Here is a 21297-nt window from a genome sequence, read left to right as displayed (position 1 = left end):
CTGATCTACACCCACTGGCTCCTGGAGACCAGGTGCCCACATGTCCAAATCTCTTCTCAGTACTGACCGTAGGTTGATTCTCTTTACAATAAAAAAGCTGAGTAATATTGCATAGGAGTACCAGAAACTGCCTCAGTGGAAACACAAACTATTTACATTAAATAAGTTCCTGTGGCGTAGAGAGTGCAGCCCCAGCTTGTCTGTGATTTCAGCAGCATTCATGGCATTGGGGAGGTCCTGCTTCTTGGCAAACACCAGGAGGACAGCATCCCGGAGCTCATCCTCTGCCAGCATCCGCATGAGCTCTTCACGGGCCTCACTGACACGCTCTCTGTCATTGCAGTCCACCACGAAGATCAAGCCTTGGGTGTTCTGGAAGTAATGGTGCCACAGCGGCCGGAGCTTGTCCTGGCCACCCACATCCCACACAGTGAAGCTGATATTCTTGTACTCCACAGTCTCCACGTTGAAACTTATGGTGGGGATGGTAGTCATGATCTCCCCCAGCTTCAGTTTGTACAGAATTGTCATCTTTCCGGCAGCATCCAGGCCCACCATGAGGATGTGCATCTCTTTTTTGCCAAAACGGCCCTTGAAGTGGTTTGCAAAGATATTCCCCATGCTTGTGGACAGGTGGAGGCGACAATGGCCAAAGACCTCAGCAGCAGCTGTTCCCAGCCAGGCGTTGGTTTCACTCCCCCTTACAGGCACTTTCTTAGTAGCTTCAAATTCTATCGGGGCCCCTAAGAAATTGTAAGTCTCCTCAAAAGCTAATCAGGAGGACTAAGAACTACATAACTCAGTTCATCTAGAGATGTTTCTCAATATTTTTCACTATATCAGATATTCAGGGGATCTAAGAAATAGAACCAAAGCAGCAGCCAAGTTTTTTATCTTAAACATCCATTCAAATTTTAATATTTATTGGCATTAACAATATACCACGCACCACCTATTTTTAATATTTATTGGCATTAACAATATATCACGCACCAACCTATGTACTTCCTTATTTGGGCTATTTTTATTATCTTTAAGTAGCTGTACAAAGGAGTCGCCATTCACCAAAGCATTTTATGAAACAGTGCATATTGCTCAATGTCACCCCTTTCAACATTCTCACCTACATCTCCCAATCCACCTCTTCCCTTACTTAGCTTCAGTTTAGGTTATATATTGTTTTTTTGCCATTTAACAAAGCAGTTTATATGTACAATGCATCTGGATCTGTGTCATCACTTCAAAATCTCCCCCCGCCCCACTGCTCTGACCTACTTTTTCTCTTAAATTGCTCAATTTTGTGGTATATACAATGAATTCTTGCCTGCATTCTCTCTCCTGCTTTATTCTTCCACCCTTCTACCCTTGACCTACCCTCCTCTCTTCCAAGTATCAATTTCCTGGTACTTTGTTGTACTTTGACTTAGTCTTTTTTTTAAAAAAAGAATTGTACTGTTTATGTTCTTCATAGACTCTGTTACACTTCAGTTAATTCATTTGTAGCTCATGAGACAGGGTTACAAAAATAATGTGAGAAACTTTCATAACTCACAATAGCTAATAATTCAAACACTCACATAGCTATTAAGTGATAGAACCAAGATCAGAATCCATGTACTCTTATTCTTTACATCATCATGACAATACAAAATAATGTTTAAAATTACTTTTAAAACCTTTGCCTTTCTCCTTAGTGGCTTCCAATCAATAGTGGATCCTCAGATCTTACTTATCTTGACTTTGACATTTTGTTTTTGGCAGTACCAGAATTCAGGACCTTGCACTAGTTAGACAATGCTCTGCAGCAACTTGATTCCCTCAGCTCTTTTTATTTTTTTCAAATACAGCTGTGAATGTATGGAGACACTAACCACCAAAAAGCCAAAACTGGAGCTGTGGCTCAAGTTACAGAGTACCAGTATTAAGCAGAGAAAACTAAGGGGCAACACTTAAGTCATGGATTCAAGCCCCAGTTCTAGCACAAAAAAAAAAAGAAAACAACTGTTATAAAAACAGGCTGGTGGAATGATTCAAGTTGTAAAGTGTCAATCAATCAACTGTAAGCAAGCAAGCTGAGTGAGTGTGATGCCGAGATTAAACAAACAAAAGTGAAGACTGAGAGCTAGGAAGGTAGCTCATGGAAGAGTGCTTGGTAGACTCCACACTGAGCTAGATCCCCAGCACTGTGAAAACAATGAAGATGAAGTTATCACATAAAAGTAGACTAATTCATCATCACCAGACTCAAGAAATGTTAAAGGAAATTATTCAGACAGGAGGAATGACACATCTAGTTTGAAATCTAATCTACAGGGAAAAAATGAACAGCACAATAGTAAATACATCTATATGTAATGGTTAAATTAAAAAGAATGTGTTGGTTGAGGGTTTAATTCAGTGGCAGAGCCTCGTTTGTCTGAGGCTTTAAGTTCTAGCCTCAGTTTCTTCCAAAAGAAGGAAAGGAAAAGAAAGAAAATGAAAAAGGGAAAAAAGAGAAATAAATGAAAAGAGCCAGGCTCTGGTGACTCACACCTGTAATTGAGTAGACTTTGAGATCTGAGCATCACAGTTTGAAGCCAATCTCTGAAGGACAGTTTGAGAGACTCTTAACTCTAATGAACCACCAAAAAGTCAGAAGTGAATGAAGCTATGGCTAACATGGGGGAGCACCAGCCTTGGAAAAAAGCTAAGAGACAGTCCCCAGGATCTGAGTTCAAGCCCCTGCACTGGGCACAAAAGAAAAGAGCAGAGGAGAGGAAGAAGAGAGAAAGAAAGGAGAGGCAAGGGGAGGGGAGAGAATGGGAGGTATGAAGAGAAGAAAAAAGACCAAGGAACATAGCAAATGGAAACAAAGTTTGTTTCTTTGTTGCTGTTTTTGTTTTATTTTCCTTTTGTATTGTTTGTTTATCTGTCTTTGGGAGGGTAAGGGGAGCACAGAAATGGTGGGACAAAGGGTGAACAAATGTACTCTTTATCTGACATATATATAGTATATATATATATATATATATATATATATATATATATATATACTTTATATATATATATAAACATAACCCCTCTGTACATCACTCTTATAATAACAATGAAATGCATGAAGTAAAAAGGAACGTAACAAAGTAGTAGAGAAGATGACTTGGTATTGTGTTTCTGCACAGTGTTCAAAATAGTATACAAAATGACATATTTAAACCCCAAAATGTAATTAATTTTTTTTTGGGGGGGTCCGGTTGTGGGGCCTAAACTCTGGGCCTGGGTGCTGTCCCTCAGCTCTTTAGCTCAAGGCTAGCGCTCTACCACTTGAGCCACAGCGCCACTTCCGGCTTTTTTCTTTTTGCTTATGTGGTGCTGAGGAATCGAACCCAGGGCCTCTGGCATGCAAGCCAAGCGCTCTACCACTGAGCCACCTTTTCAGCTCCCGAAAATGTAATTAATTTTGACATACACTTATGAAATTATTATTATAGTAAAGGACACTTGTAAAATCCCCAAAAGTCTCCTATGCCCCTCCGCAATTCTTTCCCTCTGTTCCTGTTGTAAGGCAAGCAAGGATCTGATTTATGTCATTACAGCTTTTTCATATTGTTAGTGGCATCAAACAATATGCACATTTGTTATGCAACTTCTTCCACTAAAAATAATAACTGAAACTAATCCAATGTGGTTGCATTTTGATAAACAATTTGTTCCTTTTTTATGTATTCCATTTTGTAGAAACATTGAAATTTGTTTATCCATTTAATCCAGATTGACATCTAGGTTATTTTCAGTGTGGGGAATTAAGTATCAGTGAACAATAGCAAGGCCTCTATTAGACTGAAGAAACATTTTATACAGAGAAGATATTATTTACGGTAATTTAATATGAATATACCTAATATGATAGTTGTAAAGAAATTTTTTGGCATAGCACGTGCTGAATGACTTCCTGCATATAACATTAAACCCATGTCTAACTTTTATGTCTACATAACTAACAGGTCCATAATACTCGGCAACCATTTTAAGCCTGTTTAAGACTTGAAACTTTTATATTTTTGGTTAGTCGTGGGGCTTGGGGCTTGAACTCTGGGCCTGGGCGCTGTACCTCAGCTCTTCAGCTCAAGGCTAGTGCTCTACCACTCGAGCCATGTGTCACTTCTGGTTTTCTTGTGGTTAATTGGAGATAAAAGTCTCATGGACTTTCCTGCCTTGGCTGGCTTTGAACCACTATCCTCAGATCTCAGCCTCCTGAGTAGCTAGGATTACAGGCGTGAGCCCGGGTTTGAAACCTTTTAAATAAGACCATATTTGGTATCAGATCACCAAATACATGTCATGAAATATTAAGTATGAAAGGAGTGAAACAAAACATACATCTAGGCCCTGTTATCTCTGTACCCCTTTGAGTAGAAGGAAAACAGAGGATGATAAATCTTAATAAAGACATTGAAGTTGGGTGCTGGTAACTCATACCTATTATCCGAAGGCTACAATGGTTGAAAGTCAGTTCAGGCAGAAAAGTTCATGAGACTCTTATTTCCAATTACCCATTGAAAAAAAAAAAAAAACTGGAAGTACAGGTGTGGTTCCAGTGGTAGAGAGCCAGTCTTAATCAAAAAATGCCAAGTGAGTTTCCTAAGTTCAAACACAGCACGTGTATGTACACGTGCATGAATGCTCACATACACATACACACACACACACACACACACACACACACACACACACACACACAGTGAAGACAACTTTTGCCTGAACCCTCTTAGATTATTTCAGTATGCAGGGCAGCTTTAAGAGAAGGATAGACTGGTAGTTTAGAGCCAAAATCATTGTATGCTTAAAACGCATTCTAAAATGAGTACTTACAGCAGTTTTATATGCAGCTTCAATGTAAAACACAAGATTCTGTATGAAATTTACTTCATCAAGGCTATGGATGATATGGAGTCCTGAGGAAAAAAAGAAAAAAGAACAAAATTGGTCATCTACCCCCGTAGGGCTACATATATGGAGTTGACACCAGATTAAACATAAATCTACTTCAGTTAGACTGACTTGTATCCAGATGGTTAATATTACTGACAAACTTCTCTTCCACATTAAAATACCTTTGAAATAAAATTTGCACTTCAAACAACTCATCCATTCCAAGTATACAATTTAGTAGGTTTTTTCAGTGACTATATAATTGGGCAACCATTACCACAATTAGTTTTAGTATCTTGTACTTGTTATCAATCACTCTCCCACATTCTTTTAATACTTGCCCCCAACCCAAGTGATCATCAGTCTATCTTTTGTCACTATAGATTTGCCTCATTGGACATTCATATAACAGAATCACAAAATGCATGACCTTTAATAATTAGGTTCTTCCACTGAGTACATGGATTCATCTGTGTTGTAGCATGTAGCAGTACTTCTTTATTTCTAGAAATTCTCCATAGTGTGGATGTAACATGGCTTATTTAACCATTCATTAGTTGATAGAAATTTGTATGTTCCTACTTTTTTGGCTATCATAAATAATGTTGCTATATATATTCATGCAAAGGATGTTTTTTTCTTGGGCCTGGGGCTTGAACTCAGGACCTAGGTGCTGTCCCTGAGCCTCTTTGTGCTCATGGCAGCACTCTACCACGTTCATGCAAAGGTTTTTTGTGCAAATGTTTTTATTTCTCCTGGGTATCTATGTTTTTACAAATGAAATGAAACTGCTCAATCATATGGTAACTATTTTACCTTTATTTTTCTTTTCTCTTTTCTTTTTGCAGTACTCACATTGGACTCAGGGACCCGTACTTGCTTAGCAGGGAACTTACAACTTGAGCCATACACCCAGGCCTCCATTTGTGTTGTAATTATTTTTTAGGCAAGGTCTTGTACTTTTGTGTGGGGCTAGCCTCAGACAGTGATCTTTCTACCTATGACTTCCCACACAGCTAAGACCACAAACAGATACCACCAGTTGACTTAAGATGACATAGTCTCACTAACCTTTACCAAGGCTCACCTTGATCTCCAATCCTCTTATTATCTGCCTCCCAATATCTAGGATTTCAGGTGTGCATCACCACTCATCTTAATTAGGCTATTATTTTTATTTCTTTTAATTTTTATGCTTACATTGTTATTGTAAAGATGATATACAGAAGGGTTACAGTTACTTACGTCAGGTCATAAGTACATTTCTTTTTGAACAATTCACTTCTTCCCTCATTTTCTCCCTCCCGACTTCCCAAAAAAGAGTTACATAATTTTCAACATGTCTAGTGAAGTATATCTGCAGCCTTTGTTCACCCTCTGTCCTGCCATTTCTGTGCTACCCCTTGCCTTCCCCCAAACACATAAACTTACATACAAGACAAAAGGTACAGAAAACAAAAACAGCAACAAAAGAGAAAAAAAAGCAAAATAACAAAAACTTTTTGTTTCCATTTCTAGGAGTTCATTTTGATAAACATCATTTTATCTGATCATATTAGGCTTTTATTTTTTAAAATTAATTTTGCCATTACTGGGGCTTGAACTCAGGGCCAGGGCACTGTCCCTAAGCTTCCTTTGCTCAAGGCTAGTAGCACTCTACCACTTGACCCACAGAGCTACTTCCAACCTTTTCCTGTGTATGTGGTACTGATGAATCGAACCCAGGGCTTAATCGTCCTAGGCAAGCACTCTATCACTAAGCCTAATATTCTCAGCCCAGGCTATTATTTTTAATAGTGACTTGTGAGAGTTCTGTATTCTAGATTCAAGTTCCTTATCAGATACATGATTAGCAAATATTTTCTCCTATTCTATGGTTATCATTTTTACTTTTTTGAACAGGTCCTTTGAAGAAGCAAAGTTCTTAATTTTGAGAATTCCAGTTTATTTTTTCATTAATTATTATGCAAGGCAAGCACTCTACCACTGAGCCATCTTCCCAGCCCCAAAATCTGCATTTTTAAGAGTGCCCATAGGCCTTAACTTTGTCATACTGTGTTACCCAAAGTCAACTTTCTTGGGAAGAGCTAAGAAGCTTTGTCCTTATGGTTTGCCTCTCCTCCTATGCCTTGTAACAGAGCTGGTAATGATGAGAACAGTGGCTGCTTCTTTTGGAATGACACTCCTTCACTACAAATGGAATTCTGAAGGTAGAGTAATGGCCTGTGATGTTCTCAATTTGTGTCTCCCCATGTGGAACTGGGACTAACAGCTGGTATGTTCATCCTGCCCTGCTTCTGGGAAAGATTCTACTCCATATGGGGCTGGCAGAACTAGAGCTGTTCTTGCTTCCATACATAGAACCGGGGAAGCTGAGAAATGATGGCAATCCACCTTTCTTTGGGAGTTACAGTAACCTTAAATTGGGACTAAGAGAGAGATTTGTCCTTATGCTTTTGGTTAACTCCTCTCTGAATAGTACTTCTCTCATACTGAGTTGGTATAGGGAGAGTATAGATTGCCACCCAAATGCTATTGTCCTAGCATCACTTTAGTAGATTTCTTGGGTGTTTCTCTACTTGCTATATGTTCTTGGGACAATTTCCAAATACTGAAAGGATCAGTAGATTTTTAAATTATTTTTAGTATTTGTGCTCTGTCCTTTCTACTACTACCATGTTCTAAATTACAGTCAGATTCCTGTTTTTCTGCTCTTGTTTTTATTTTTTGTTATAGTATTAGGGGTCGAAATTATTGCCTGAAGCTTGTTAGACAGGGGTTCTAACACTAGATCAAGGTCCTGATCTTAACCAAAGTTGAGATTAAGTTTAAGCCAATCTTAACCAAAGCTGGGATTAAGTATGAATATTTAAAAACATGCACTGCATTGCTGCATGTTTTATGAAGAACTTTCATACTCTTTCTACCAATTATACCACCTATAGGTCCTTTTCACTTTCCAAGTAAACTGCCTATATAAATTCTACATCATATCTTGCCTCAAAATATTTCACAAATCTCTTAACAAGTCCTTCTTAATTCCCCAATCTATCTAATTTATCCACCTGTTGCTACTACAAAGAAACAACTGAAACTTCCTTATCTGTCTGGTTCTCTGCTAATTACAGATAAAATTATTTAGCATGGCAAGCAGGAACTCAGAACCATCTCCTGTTAACTTATTTTGCACTTTTTCAGATGTATTTTACACTCTTTTTTCTTGGTGCCAGTCCTGGGGATTGGACTCAGAGTCAGGGCGGTGTCCCTAACCTTTTATACTCAAGGCTACCACACTGTTGCTTGAGCCACAGCTCCATTTCTGTTTTTTTCTGAGTGGTTAATTGGAGATAAGGGTCTCACAAACCTTCCTTCTGGGGATGGCTTTGAATGGTGATCCTCAGATTTCAGCCTGCTGAAAAGCTAGGATTGCAGACATGAACCATCAGCACATGGCTATACTTTATACGCTTAATCATAGAAGATGCCTAGATTTACCCTGATGTTTAGAACTTCCTTTCATTTGTGTTATGCCCATAAAATTTTTTTTCTAAGTTATAAATTTCTATTTATATCCTGATTATTTCTTCTAAAGGCCTGAGGGAATAATATCTACTTTATGCCAAACAATTATCAAAGTCAGCTCATTGAGTTGAAATTCAAATAAGTTAGGAATAATCATTTATTTTATTATTAAATATGTTTCTTTTCTGTGTGCATGTGATATGTACTGATATTTGTGGTACTGGAGCTTGATCTGAGTTTGAGCACTATTTCTTTTTTTGTGTGTATGCCAGTCCTGGGGCTTGAACTCAGGCCTGTCCTTGAGCTCATATGCTCAAAGCTAGTGTTCTACCACATAAGCCACAGCTCTATTTCTGGTTTTTTGCTGGCTCATTGGAGATAAGAGTCTCTTAGACTATTTTGCCTAGGTTGGCTTCAAACCACAATCCTCAGATCTCAGCCTCTTGAGTAGCTAGCATTACAGGAATGTGCCATTGGCTAAATATGTCTCTTTGGTATCATTTCTGCTTCTATTCTGGGCTCAAAATTATAAGCCACTGTTTGCTTTAAAAAAAAAAAAAACCTCCAGAGTTAAAGGCTAAGGATATGACTGAAGTGGTATAATGCTTGCCTAGCAATATGAAGCCTTGAGTTCAAATTCCAGTCCTGTCCCCATAAAAACTTCCCCATATTAAATACTATTAGAAATGGAGTTAAAGTTGCTATGATATATACAGAAATAAAACCTAAAATAAGATGGACTCTGGTGGCTCATGCCTATTATCCTACCCATTTAGGAGGTTGATATCTGAGGATTGTGGTTCAAAGCCAGCCTAGACAGGAAAGTTCATGAGACTCTTTTCTCCACTTTACCACCAGAAAACCCGAAGTGGTGCTGTGGCTCAAAATGGTAGAGTGCTAGCCTTGGCAAAAGAGACTATGGACAGCACCCAGGCCCTGAGTTCAAACACCAGGGCTGGTACAAAATGAAGTAAGCCAGACATAGTGGCTCATACATGTACTCCTAGTAACTCAGGAAGTTAAAATCAGAAAGATTATGTTTCGAAGCCAGACCAGGGAAAAGTTGAGGAGATCCTTATCTGCACCAATTTAAACATTGGTTTGCTTAATATGTCTGTCGTTCCTGCTATGCAGGAAGCATAAATAGGAGGATCACAGTCTAGGACAGCCAAGGCATTAAAACAAGACACTATTTGAAAAATAGCTAAAGCATAAAGGCCTGAATGTGTGATTCAAGTAGTAGAGTACATGCCTAGCATACACCATACTCTGAGTTCAAACCCAAATAACACTCAAAAATGAAAATATCTAAAAACATTTATTTACTCTTGGGGAAATTTCTCTTCCCAAAAGAAAAAGAACATGAATAGCCACTAGAAAAGATAGGGGAATCATGGTTCAAGGCTAACATGAGCATAAAAGTTAAAAGAGATTTCATTTCAACTAATGGCTAGAAGTAGTTGTATGTGTCTGTCATCCCCAATGATACAGGGAAGCATAAATAGGAGAATCACAGCCCAGGCTGGCTCAGGCATAAAGCAAGACACTACCCTGAAATCAGCCAGTTCAAAAAGGGAATGCAGAAATGGATCAAATAGTAAAATAATTGTCTAGCAAACATTCAGCCCTGAATCCAATTCCCCATTACCTTTAACAAAGGTTATTTAGCCTCTTGGTGTGTGTTCTAGAGGAGAAAAGAAAGGGGCTTATGACTAAATATTTATTTCTGTAAGAATGCAGAGTATTCTGAGGGAATTGCTACCTTGGACGATTTTAATATCAATGACCTCTGTAACCAGATATGAAGATAAAGATATTGAAAATGTGGTATGAGCAGGATTGGGTAGCACAAATCTGTAATCCTAGCTATGAAGGAGGCTGAGGTAGGAGGATCTCAAGTTTGAAGGCAGTTTGAGTAATAGTGAAAACTTGCTACAAAATAAAGTTATTTTTAAAAGTGTGCTGGCAAGCCGGGCACTGGTGGCTCATGCCTGTAATCCCAACTCTCGGGAGACTGAGATCTGATGATTGCAGTTCAAAGCCAGCCTGGGCAGGAAAGTCCATGAGATTCCTATCTCCAACAAACTACTCAGCCAGAAGTGGTACTGTGGCTCAAGTGGTAAAGCGCTAGCCTTGAGCACAGAGAGGCTCAGGGACAGAGCCCAGGCTCAGAGTTCAAGCTCCAGGACCAGTTTAAAAAAAAAAAGAGTTGGTAATACATAGCTCGGAGGTGAATCACCTGCCTACCCAACAAAACAATGTGACATTATTATAGGTATGGCTGTGCCAGATGGTAGAATGCCAGCCTAGCAAAGTAGAAGGCCCTGAGTTCAAATCTCAGTACTACCAAAAAATGTGGTTACTATTGTGAGTATATTAACTTTCTTAGAAAAATTTGGGAATGATCTCATTAAATTTATAAATGGATATAATGAGATTCATTGTCCCATCCCCTAATTTAACATAAATAAAAGAATATTACCTTGTTTCAAACTACTAAAGCTAATAATGAAATTACTTCAAAAGAATGTATAATTCAATAAAAAATAAATGTTTAGATTGTGATCTCTAACTTACTTCCTTAAATATAGGGTAGATACATATATACTGGTATTGTGTTTATGTTATATTCTTACACATAAAATAAATGATTTGATATATATAGTTGCACTAACTTCAGATATCAGTATATTGTACAAGAATAAGAAAGAAAACTCTAGTCCTTCCTTTCTATTTTCTGGTATCTGAGGATTAACAAATAATAAAAAGAACTGTTTCTAGAAGAGCAACATCAAACTTCCTCATTATCAGTTATAAGAATATTAATTAGCACCCCAAACTTGTTTCTCAACATCACAGAATATTAAACAGAACTTACAGGGTTTAAAATTTGCAAAAATATCATTGCAGTACACTTCTTTGAGTAATATCAACAACTGTGTTCTTTTCTGATCAATACCTTTGTAGAAGCCCAGCATGCCAGAGCAGGTACACCAAGCTCAGGAGCTTGCAGTACTTCACTTCTTGTACTGACCTGAGGCAGTCATTTGTGCTAAGAAGAGCAGGTACACAGATGTAGCATCCAACTGCAGATGTCCCCACTGGTCATCACCCACTACAGTGGCACACGTTTTGGTGTTATACTTGGCATGGAGGCTATCTTTAGTGCTCTGACTATACTTGAAGGACTCTACTTTATCCACCTAAATTTAAAAAAAAACAGTAAAAGGAATATTTAAAAAATCAATTCATTGCCATGCTTCCACAATACTCCAATACACATCATTGCATACAGCCTTCAGACAATTGTGAACATTTGAAATGCATCGTGGCTTCTTCTGAACACTAACAGAGCTGGGAATGTCTGTCATTATTTTTGAATGTAAGCACTTCAATTAGAAAAATGACAAGGGATTAAAACCAGCTATTTCTTGTTCATTTCTTCTTGACTCTTCAAATGGTTGTTTTCACATATTATTGGTATCATCTGAGATTCCCAGTGTTTGTGTGAAAACAGCTTAGCAAGAGATATGTATAACTAGGTGTTATACATTTGTTCCAGAAACTAAAATAGGAATTTTTAGGAAAATTAAGAAAAGTGAGTATATTTTGAAGAAACAAACAGGTAAGGGACATAGAGTGTCAGAAAAAAAAGTATGACAGAAGTTGAAACTATAGGTTAGAAGATAAATACTGGGAGCTAGGGGTGTAGCTGAGTGTTAAGAGCATATGCTTAGCATGTGCTCTGGGTTCAGTTCCCGGTACCAAATACACATAAAAATCATTTGTTAATAAGCACGTTTACAAGTCTGGAGTTGATTTATTTCTATTGTAGATTTGTTGTATTCTTATGGCAGTCATTTTAGGAAACTAGGCCATAATTTCTTCTTAAAACATTTTGATCTCTCCAGATAAATCAGATTTACTGGTTTATAACATGTTTTAAGATCTCCTAGGGTAAAACAATTTTAAGTAAAAAATTATGGTATATGCAGTTTACTATCTTTAAGAATTCCAAAAATTCTAGCAGGCACCAATGGCTCACACCTGTAATCTTAGCTACTCAAGAGACTGAGATCTGAGGTTTGACATGTGAAGCCAGAAAAGTCCATGAGACACTTATCTCCAAATAACCACCAAAAAGCAGAAAATAGTGCCTTGAGCAAAAAAAGCTCAGGAATACCACCTAGACCCCAAGTTCAAGCCCCAAGACAGAAATGCTTAAGAAAAGGAGTTTTATCCTGTATCATCTTTTACCAAGAGGACATAATTATGTGTAGAGTGATGATTAAAAAACACATTTAAAAGTCATTGGTAGGGCTGGGAATGTGACTTATTGGTAGAATGCTCCCCTAGCATGCATGAAGCCCTTGGTTTGATTTCTTATTAACATATGAACAGAAAACCCCAGAAGTGGCCCTGTGGCTCAAGTGGTAGAATGCTAGCCTTGAGCAAAAGAATCTCAGGGACAGTGCTCAGGCCCTGAGTTCAAGCTCCACAACTAAAAAAAAAAAAAGAAGTCATTTCTAAAAGGGTAAAGAAAGACCGGAAGGAAACATTTCAGTGGTTACTGAGTGGCAAGATTATGGACAACATTTTTCCCGATTGTCCAAATTTTATAAAATTAGTGTACTCTTTGTGAAACTGAAAAAATGATCTGTAAACATTCCCTAACATGTAGATATATTCCTCTGATGTGCTTTTATTAGAGAAGAAGTTGTGCCAGTGCCATACCTGTCTGATCATGCAGTGCAGCAGTCCCCTCATTAGTTTCACTACACTCTGCAAAAATAAATGGGAACATGACTGTTATAAACATCTTGAGATGTAAGAACACTTACTCAGCAATTGCAGTTGGTACATGACCTTTTGAGAACAAGTAATCCTATCCTGGGTTTTATTTACATGGCATTTACTTTATAGGTACACTGAAGAGTGGTTTGCAGCTAAAAGTGGAATCAAAAGGGACAGTTCGTGATTCCTTCAAATTAAAAAAATAAAAATCCAAGTTTCTGTGTGACAATAAGCCAACCATTCTAGCAGAGGACAATTCACCTGGAGAAAAGGGACAAGTGAGCTAAAAAAAAAATCACAAGGCTCTAAGGATATTCTAAAATACATCGTATGGCATAGAAAGGCTTCACCACATTAACTTTTATCTATTCTGAACTAGCCAAGACTTCAGATTCTGATAAATAGGAATACTTATTAAATATATTCCCTAAAAAACTAAAATAAACTGCAAGTCAGAGTAATGGTAAATGGGAAGTTAGTATGACTCAACCCTCATCAGTGGAAGAGCCATGAATCTTGTGTCATTATTAAATCTTATATTAATATTTTAAATCTTATATTAATATTTTAAAATGTGGTTCAACTACTTAAAAGATAATGAATAAAATAAAAGCATTTAATCCTTTAAAAATCCACAGATTTCTTATGTCTCAAGTCATTGCTATTTTTCTAAGACTTGACAATTTTTTTAATTTTTATTTTTTTTATTATGAAAATACTGTACAGAGAGGTTACAATTACATGGGCAAGATAATGAATACATTTCTTATCAAGCATTGTAGCCTCCTCCTTTGTATGTCCCTCCCCCACAGTATAACCCATGCTTTCACTGTATTTGATGTGGGTATAATTTGTGGAGGGGAAGGAGAAAAACAAGTCGTTTAAATAAGTATACAGGTGGACCCATTGCAACAATGAGAAGTACAAGTCATTATGTCCAAAACAAACTTTACAACTTTGGAGGTGGGGGAGGGAAGGATTGGGTGGGAGGATGGGAAGGGATGGGAAGGGGAAACAAAGGACTTGACAATTTTTAAAGCATTTTCTAAAATTCTAAAATGCTAAAATTCTGAATACTAGCCACAGACTTAGTACATGATATGAGAAGGAACAATCAGCAGTGTCATACGTAGGCAATATGTTTTAGAATACAGCACTGAGCAGCTTCTCTATTCCTCTAAGCTGCTTTCTGTTTCACAGTCCAGGTAGTCTAGCTCAGGGGTGGCCTCAGGACACTTCTGAAAACTAATATACTAAGGAATCAGATCATTCTGTTATAAACATATTCAAGTGTTTGAGATTCCAGTTTGTTCATATGTAAAATAGTGTAGTGAAGCTACTCACAGATAAGTTCATTTGGAGTTTGTATCAATGTTATTGTTCTTGTTTCGGCTTCTTTTATTACATTGCCAAAGAAGTATAGTAATAAGCTATTTCAAAATTTTAAAACTTCAAGAGGGAATATAAACAACAGGATAAGAATTAGTGCCTATTAGTGGCTGCTGGTTGCTCATGCCTGTAATCCTAGCTATTCAGGAAGCGGGAATCTGAGTATTACAGTTCAAAGCCAGCCCTGGCAAGAAAAGGCTCAGGTGTAGTGTTCAGGCCTTAAATTCAAGCTCCAGGACTGGCACATATACACACAAAAGGAGTAAGTGCCTATTAAAGTATGCTCCAACTTCTTACAAAGCCATTTTATTGGGAAAAAATAACCATTTCCTTCATAGAGTCTGTTTCTTAGTTTCTTAGTCCCCTCCTCAAACTGATAAAAAAAAAAAAAAAACCTTTTTAGGGCTGGGAAGGTGGCTCAGTGGTAGAGTGCTTGCTTTGCATGCATGGGGCCCTGGGTTCGATTCCTCAGTACCACATAAGCAAAAAGAAAAAAGCTGGAAGTGGCACTGTGGCTCAAGTGGTAGAGCGCTAGCCTTGAGCTGAAGAGCTGAGGGACAGCACCTAGGCCCAGAGTTCAGGCCCCACGACCTGACCCCCCCCAAAAAAAACTTTTTTAAAAAGAAAAAGAACAGTCAGTGCATGATTTTGTACATTTGAAATTCTAAAATAGTTATTATAAAGAAACAGACTCTATCCCCTACAAAAAAATCTCCATAACTACTCTGATCTCATCACAGAGCCCATCTCATTTATAAACCTGGCAATGCAAAGTATTTAAAATAGTCTCCTCTGTTCAGAGACTTTATAGTCAGTTCTGATACATTTCACCACATACTTAAAGGTTTTTACAACTTTTATTTCCTAACACTCAGGAAATGAAAGTGGGGAGCAAAGGTGAAGTTTCAATGATCTTTTCTTACATCAGTGGCCCAAACCAGGTGCCAGTGGCTCATTTTTGTCATGCCAGCTACAAGAGGCTAAAACCTGAGGATTATAGTTCAAAGCTAGCCCAGTCAAGAAAGTACACAATTATCTCCAATTATCCACCAAAAATCCAGAAGTGGAGCAGTGGCACAAGTGGTAGAATACTTGCCTTGACTGAAAAATTTAAAAGACAGTACCCAGGCTCTGATTTCAAGCCCCAGTAACTACATATAAAAATAGAGGCCTAAAGACACCAATATTTGAAAACAAATTGAAGATTTCCAATTAACCAGTAAAGCCTCAAGTTTTGTGACATTCTGGAAGAAGCAGGCATCCTGGACACACTGCACTGACTTCTTTGCTATCTGTCTTAACTACTTGCCTGTCATCAACACTCTTTACCACATAGTAACACTACTGCCATCTAAATTTTCTTTCTTTTTTTTTTTTTTTTGTCGGTCATGGGGCTTGAACTCTGGGCCTGGGCGCTGTCCCTTACCTCTTCAGCTCAAGGCGAGCACTCTACCACTTGAGCTACAGCGCCACTTCCTAAATTTTCTTTAACATAAACAACAAACTTGGGGAAATGTGCCCCCCAAAATACTGATTGCTATCTACTATTGTTCTCAGAGAAGAGCCTTTATCAGCTATTTCTATCCTCAAGTTTCCCCTTCCCAGATAGGATAAAACTAATTGGAAGCTTGGGTAGTTAGGAATGATGGCAGGTATAGGAAGTTTGTTTTCCATTACATTGACTATTTTCTGATTCAGGCAAACTAGATTGCAGTACCTATATACATCTGTATTCATATAAGAGACTTCTACACACAGCAACAGAAACTCCCTCTCATCTAATCTTTTCTTTTGTCATTACTCAGTACTCAGTATTTTTGTCAGTACTTCAGGCTTTCTAGGCAGGTATGACTGAATAGTGCCTACCCCTCACTGATTCTTTTTGAGGACATGGATCTATGTGTCTGTGAGCTGACAATATAAGAATATATATGTTATTGTAAAGATACTGTACAGAGGGGTTACAGTTGCATGAGTAAGGTAATGAATACATTTCCTATCCAGCATTGTTATCCCCTTCCTTTGTTTTCCCCTACCATCCCTTTCCTCCCCACCTCCTCAACCCCTCCCTCCTCCACCTCAAAGTTGTTGTTTATTTTCAGTGTCTTGTACCTCTCATTGTTACAATAGGCCATCCTGTATCCTTATTTCAGCATTTTGTTATTTCCCTTCCCCTCCCCAAATTAGAAAAATGAATATACAAGATGCAGGGCACTAGAATCAAATACAGTGAAAACAGGGGTTATTCCATGGGGGAAGAACATATAAAAGAAACAAAATCACACAGTACAATATAAGTACATTAAAACAACAGCAAAAAAGATAAAACCTCTTGTGTCCCTATCTTGGATCCTGCTTAGCATCATCTTATATGGTCATAGGTACATAGCTTTTGACATTTTATGCTTGTCCTAGTTATTGCAGATAAGGGAAACAACGGGACCTATGTTTCTTTGGGCCTGGCTTACTTCACTTAATATAATTTTTTCCGAGTCTTTCCATTTCCTAACAAATGAGGCAGTGTCATTCTTTGTGATGGAGGCATAGAATTCCATTGCGTATATATACCACATTTTCTTGATCCATTCATCTACTGAGGGGCATCTGGGCTGATTCTGTATCTTAGCTATGGTAAATAATGCTGCAATAAACATAGTTGTGCTGGTAGCTTTAGTATGGTCTTGTTTGTGATCATTTGGGTAAATGCCCAAAAGTGGGATTGCTGGGTCATAGAGGAGCTCTACGTGGAGTCTTTTGAGGATCCTCCATATGGCTTTCCAAAGTGGTTGAACAAGTTTACACTCCCACCAACAATGCAGTAGGGTTCCCTTTTGGCCACATCCCCTCCAGCATCTGTTGTTATTAGATTTCTTGATTATAGCCATTCTAACTGCGGTGAGGTGGAATCTCAATATTGTTTTGATTTGCATTTCTTTTATGGCTATAGAAGTTGAGCATTTTGTTTCCCAACTTCAGTCAACTTTGCAGAACAAATGGTTATCTGGGAGACAACACATCTCTTCCATTCATATTGCAAAAAAATGATCATCTTGAAACATTTGTAAATTGCAGTCCTACTGATACTAATTTCTAGCAAAATAAAGAAACAAATTTTGAGATCAAAATAGCAAGTTGTTCAGAATAGGATAGAGGATTTTCAGGGATGGTTTACAGGTGATTTATTAACACACCTCTATATTTTCCAAATTTCTACAAATTAATAATGATTGGTACCTCCTCAGATAGAACAAAAACATTTATAATTTTTGGCATATTTTCTTTGTACTTCTCAATAATGGATTGAGGGGGGCTGGGAGGAATGGGTGGGGGGGTAGAGGAGGCTGGGAAGGGATGGGAAGGGAAAACAAAAGGAGGAGGCCGCAATGCTTGATAAGAAATGTACTCATTATCTTGCCCATGTAATTGTAACCCCTCTGTGCAGTATTTTCACAATAAAAAAGGAAAAACTTAATGGATTGAGGGCTGGGGGCATGGCTTGAGTGGTAGATTGAAGCAAAAACAATATTTTCTGTAACTGAAAAAAACAGTGAAACTTGTGCATTGCCAAAAACAAATCCACAATATTTTGGTGCCCTTAAAAATAACTGGCCTGATTTAGAGATGAAGATTAAATTCAGACTGCCCAAATTGGAAGGGGAAACTCCTGGAGAAAAAGGGCTGGTGTAAAGAAAATCTTTTTCACTCATAGAAAAGTATCTATTCACATCTTACAACTGTCAGGAAAGAATCTCCACATTAAAAGTCTCCCCCCCCCCCCAATCTCAGAAGACTTCTTGGTACTTCAAGTGGAAGTAGTTCCCTTTGTGTTTAAAAGTTCTATAAAGATGCTAATTTGCTGAGAAGTGCCTGAAAAGTTGGCTGAAAGGCATCTTCTGACTGACCTTACTTTGCTCAAGACTGGGATGTGGTGGTGAGGTAGCATGCTCTCTGAAACAGCATTACAGTTATGAAAATCAAATGTGTGTTGAGTGTGGAAGATCTGCTGATTTGTTTCAGTTACATTACAATTATTTCCAAAAATGACATAAAATAGTACGTATCTGCCTCCATCTATAATTCTCAGAGAATAAAATAGCACACACTAAAAAATACATTCAGTTAGAAAGAATTTTACATTTTAGGATAGGATTTTTCAAGGTAATACATGGACTGTACTCTCTTCCTTGGAATCACAAAATTTTAAGTTTCCACTGCAAAGAAACTTCAGTACAATACTGAAAAGGGTTTTAGAATGTAATTTCAGAAGATGAAAATTACATTTCCTTTCATTCTTGCTCCCCCTTCCTACAATCACACATAGCTACAGATCAGTCCTTTTTTTCTTTTCTTTTTCTTTTTGATTACCTGCTCCAGTTCATAGGCCTTTGCCTTATCCTCATCCCGATCTGCATTCTTCCGGTAGGCCAGGCCTAAACCCCACACAGCCAAGATACTGTACACATTATCTCTGACCCAGGCATCTTTCTGATCAAGGCTGGCTGGAAGTAAACCAGTCACTGGATTCTGTAAGAAGGAGAAAGAGAACAGGAAGCTAACCAGAGTATTAAAGGAAACAAAATCTATGAACAGGTTACTTGGGAATTGGTTTTCTTCTATTTTCCTACTCTTGAATTTGTAACTTTCTCTTCTACTGACCAAATGGCATTCTCTCAGCTTTCCTGAGGTATAGCTGACCAATTTATTTTTAAGTTGTGCAACTCAATTTGATATGAGTACTATATCAGGCTAAGTAAAGCAAGCATTACCTCATACAGTTACTTTCCTTTGGTGTGGTGAAACTGCCTAAGATTTACCCTCTTAAATTTCAAGCATAAAAAAACTATTATTAAGTACAGTCATCAAGCTACTTTTCATTAGGTTTACAGGACATACTCATCTTGTAATAGAAAGTTTGTAGTGTTTCCAGATGCTATCTTGAGAATGGGGAAAGCCTGGCTGAAGCCTTACAAGTCTAAAATGTGGGTATTCTTAAAGGCAGTATCAAGAATACTATTACGGGTATTATTAAATGCATTCTTAAAGATTACTATTAAGATAAATGTTTTAACTCTCCTGTAAGAATCAACTACCAATAAAAAAAATAGTGGAGTAGAAAAAAAACATTAAAAGTATATAAAAGCTGGGTGGGGAGGTCTGTAATAAAAGCAATGGGAAAACTCTAGCATGAAGATCAAAACTTGGATGTCAGTCCAGACTAACTACATACAGAGAATGTCTTATTAAAAGCATGTGTGAGGTGTCTTCACATATATGCAGACCTTCAGAATAGTCATTTTAAGATGACTAAGTGTTTATCCCCATGCTTCTTTTTGCAAGGGAGAGGGAAGGAAATAAGATCCAAATCTGGGAGCAGGAGATATCAATAAACAAGTGTCAACACTTCTTCCAACTCTGCCCCTGGAAACCAGCTGCAGCTCTAAAATCATCACTCAGGAGATCATGGTTTTTTGTGTCTGCTCTGATTCTTTCCCAAGTTCCACACTTCACTTGCTTTCCTTCTTTTTAGGATACATTAAGACCTGTCCACTAAGTGTCTAAGTGTACTACTTTCCCCCCTCCTACCCAAACAGAGGAAGGTTCATCCAAGGTCTCTATCCTGTCTACCAAACTTCACACTGCCCCAGCTGGAAGGAAGGGCACACACATGCGCATGCGCGCATCCAAGCACAAGCATACAAGGATGAGAACTCACCCAGGATCTCTTTCCAATCTATCACCCCATCCACACACACATTCTCGATGATTCCAGGGGTCACCTCCTACACATACCTGATGGCACAGGATGGTCTGATGTACAAGCCGAGCATAGCCATCTAGCCTGACCCCGGAGTTACTCCGGCTCCTCATGTCCTGTTTTTAATCCCCTTGGAGCCACTGTAGCAGGATCCCACGGAGGCCAATCGCCCTATGGAAGGACTTCAGTGTTTTCTCGTTTGGGAAGCCAGACTGCCCGGCGCAACAGAATGGTGTCAAGTGCTACAGAGTCTTCCTCCTGAGCGTTTGGCCCTCGGGCCTGTGACTCCCACGGAGCCTCCCGAGACCACCACACGCTGAGCCTCGAGCAGTCTCCGCGCCTGCCACAGCGACCTCGTCGCTGCTCGCTGCCACCTTCAGTACCTTGTGGCCTTGGTGGGTGAATCCGGCATACTTGGTGGTCTAGAGCCGGCAGTCTGGGCACAAACAGCAGGACACCCGCCGCCACGGCGCCTCCCCCACCTTGCCTGATGCGTGAGTGGGGGGCGGGGCGGGGGCGGGGCAGAGGCGGGGCGTCCTTGGCTAGTCTTGGCAGCTGCGCATTGGGACCCTGGGGGGCCCAACCCGCGGGGCCCGCCCCGCGCCAGAGAATGTGCCACCGTAGGCACTGTGCTCTCTGAGGTTTATTTTCGAAACACTTCGGGACTATTTTAGTTTTCCACACTTGCTGAATATACAAAGTGTGGATAGTGTAGGACTAGTTTTAGGAACCTATGCTAACTTCAAAACTGAAAGGAAACAGATGTTTGGGTTCAATGGCCAAATAGATTTCTGGGTCTTGCAAATGCATTTGAGACTTTTAACCCAAAATTCAAATAAACTCTGAAATCAAACAAAAATCAACATCCCGCGATATCTTATGCCTTAACAACCGGGGAGTTGCTGAGCTTGGCAATATGCGAGGTTTAT

General features: G+C 38.7%; 2 protein-coding genes across 7 annotated transcripts in view; both read right to left on the bottom strand.

Moving 5' to 3' along the window:
• The window catches only part of Phka1 (phosphorylase kinase regulatory subunit alpha 1), a 129312-nt gene extending 108479 nt beyond the window's left edge, over positions 1-20833 (bottom strand). For 5 of the 6 annotated variants that reach the window (XM_042694854.1, XM_042694855.1, XM_042694856.1 and 2 more), the window contains exons 1-5: positions 20404-20833; positions 18979-19137; positions 13165-13212; positions 11465-11633; positions 4849-4931 (exon numbers count right to left, since the gene is read on the bottom strand). In XM_042694854.1, the coding sequence (XP_042550788.1) occupies positions 4849-4931; positions 11465-11633; positions 13165-13212; positions 18979-19137; positions 20404-20481 (537 nt within the window). In that variant the 5' untranslated portion in view covers positions 20482-20833. The remainder of the gene's footprint in view (positions 1-4848; positions 4932-11464; positions 11634-13164; positions 13213-18978; positions 19138-20403) is intronic. The other variant, XM_042694857.1, reaches the window with a different exon arrangement.
• LOC122120604 (ADP-ribosylation factor 1-like) lies at positions 133-693 on the bottom strand. Its single transcript, XM_042694836.1, has one exon. It carries the CDS (start codon positions 619-621, stop codon positions 133-135), a length of 489 nt encoding a protein of 162 aa, XP_042550770.1. The 5' UTR covers positions 622-693.
• Positions 20834-21297: the final 464 nt, after the last annotated feature.

The sequence above is a fragment of the Dipodomys spectabilis genome, unplaced genomic scaffold (assembly GCF_019054845.1).
Source record: "Dipodomys spectabilis isolate Male_0828 unplaced genomic scaffold, ASM1905484v1 ptg000176l, whole genome shotgun sequence".
Taxonomy (NCBI): Eukaryota; Metazoa; Chordata; class Mammalia; order Rodentia; family Heteromyidae; genus Dipodomys; species Dipodomys spectabilis.
The sequence above is the reverse complement of the archived record's forward strand: the minus strand, read 5'-3'. Positions and strand labels throughout refer to the sequence as shown.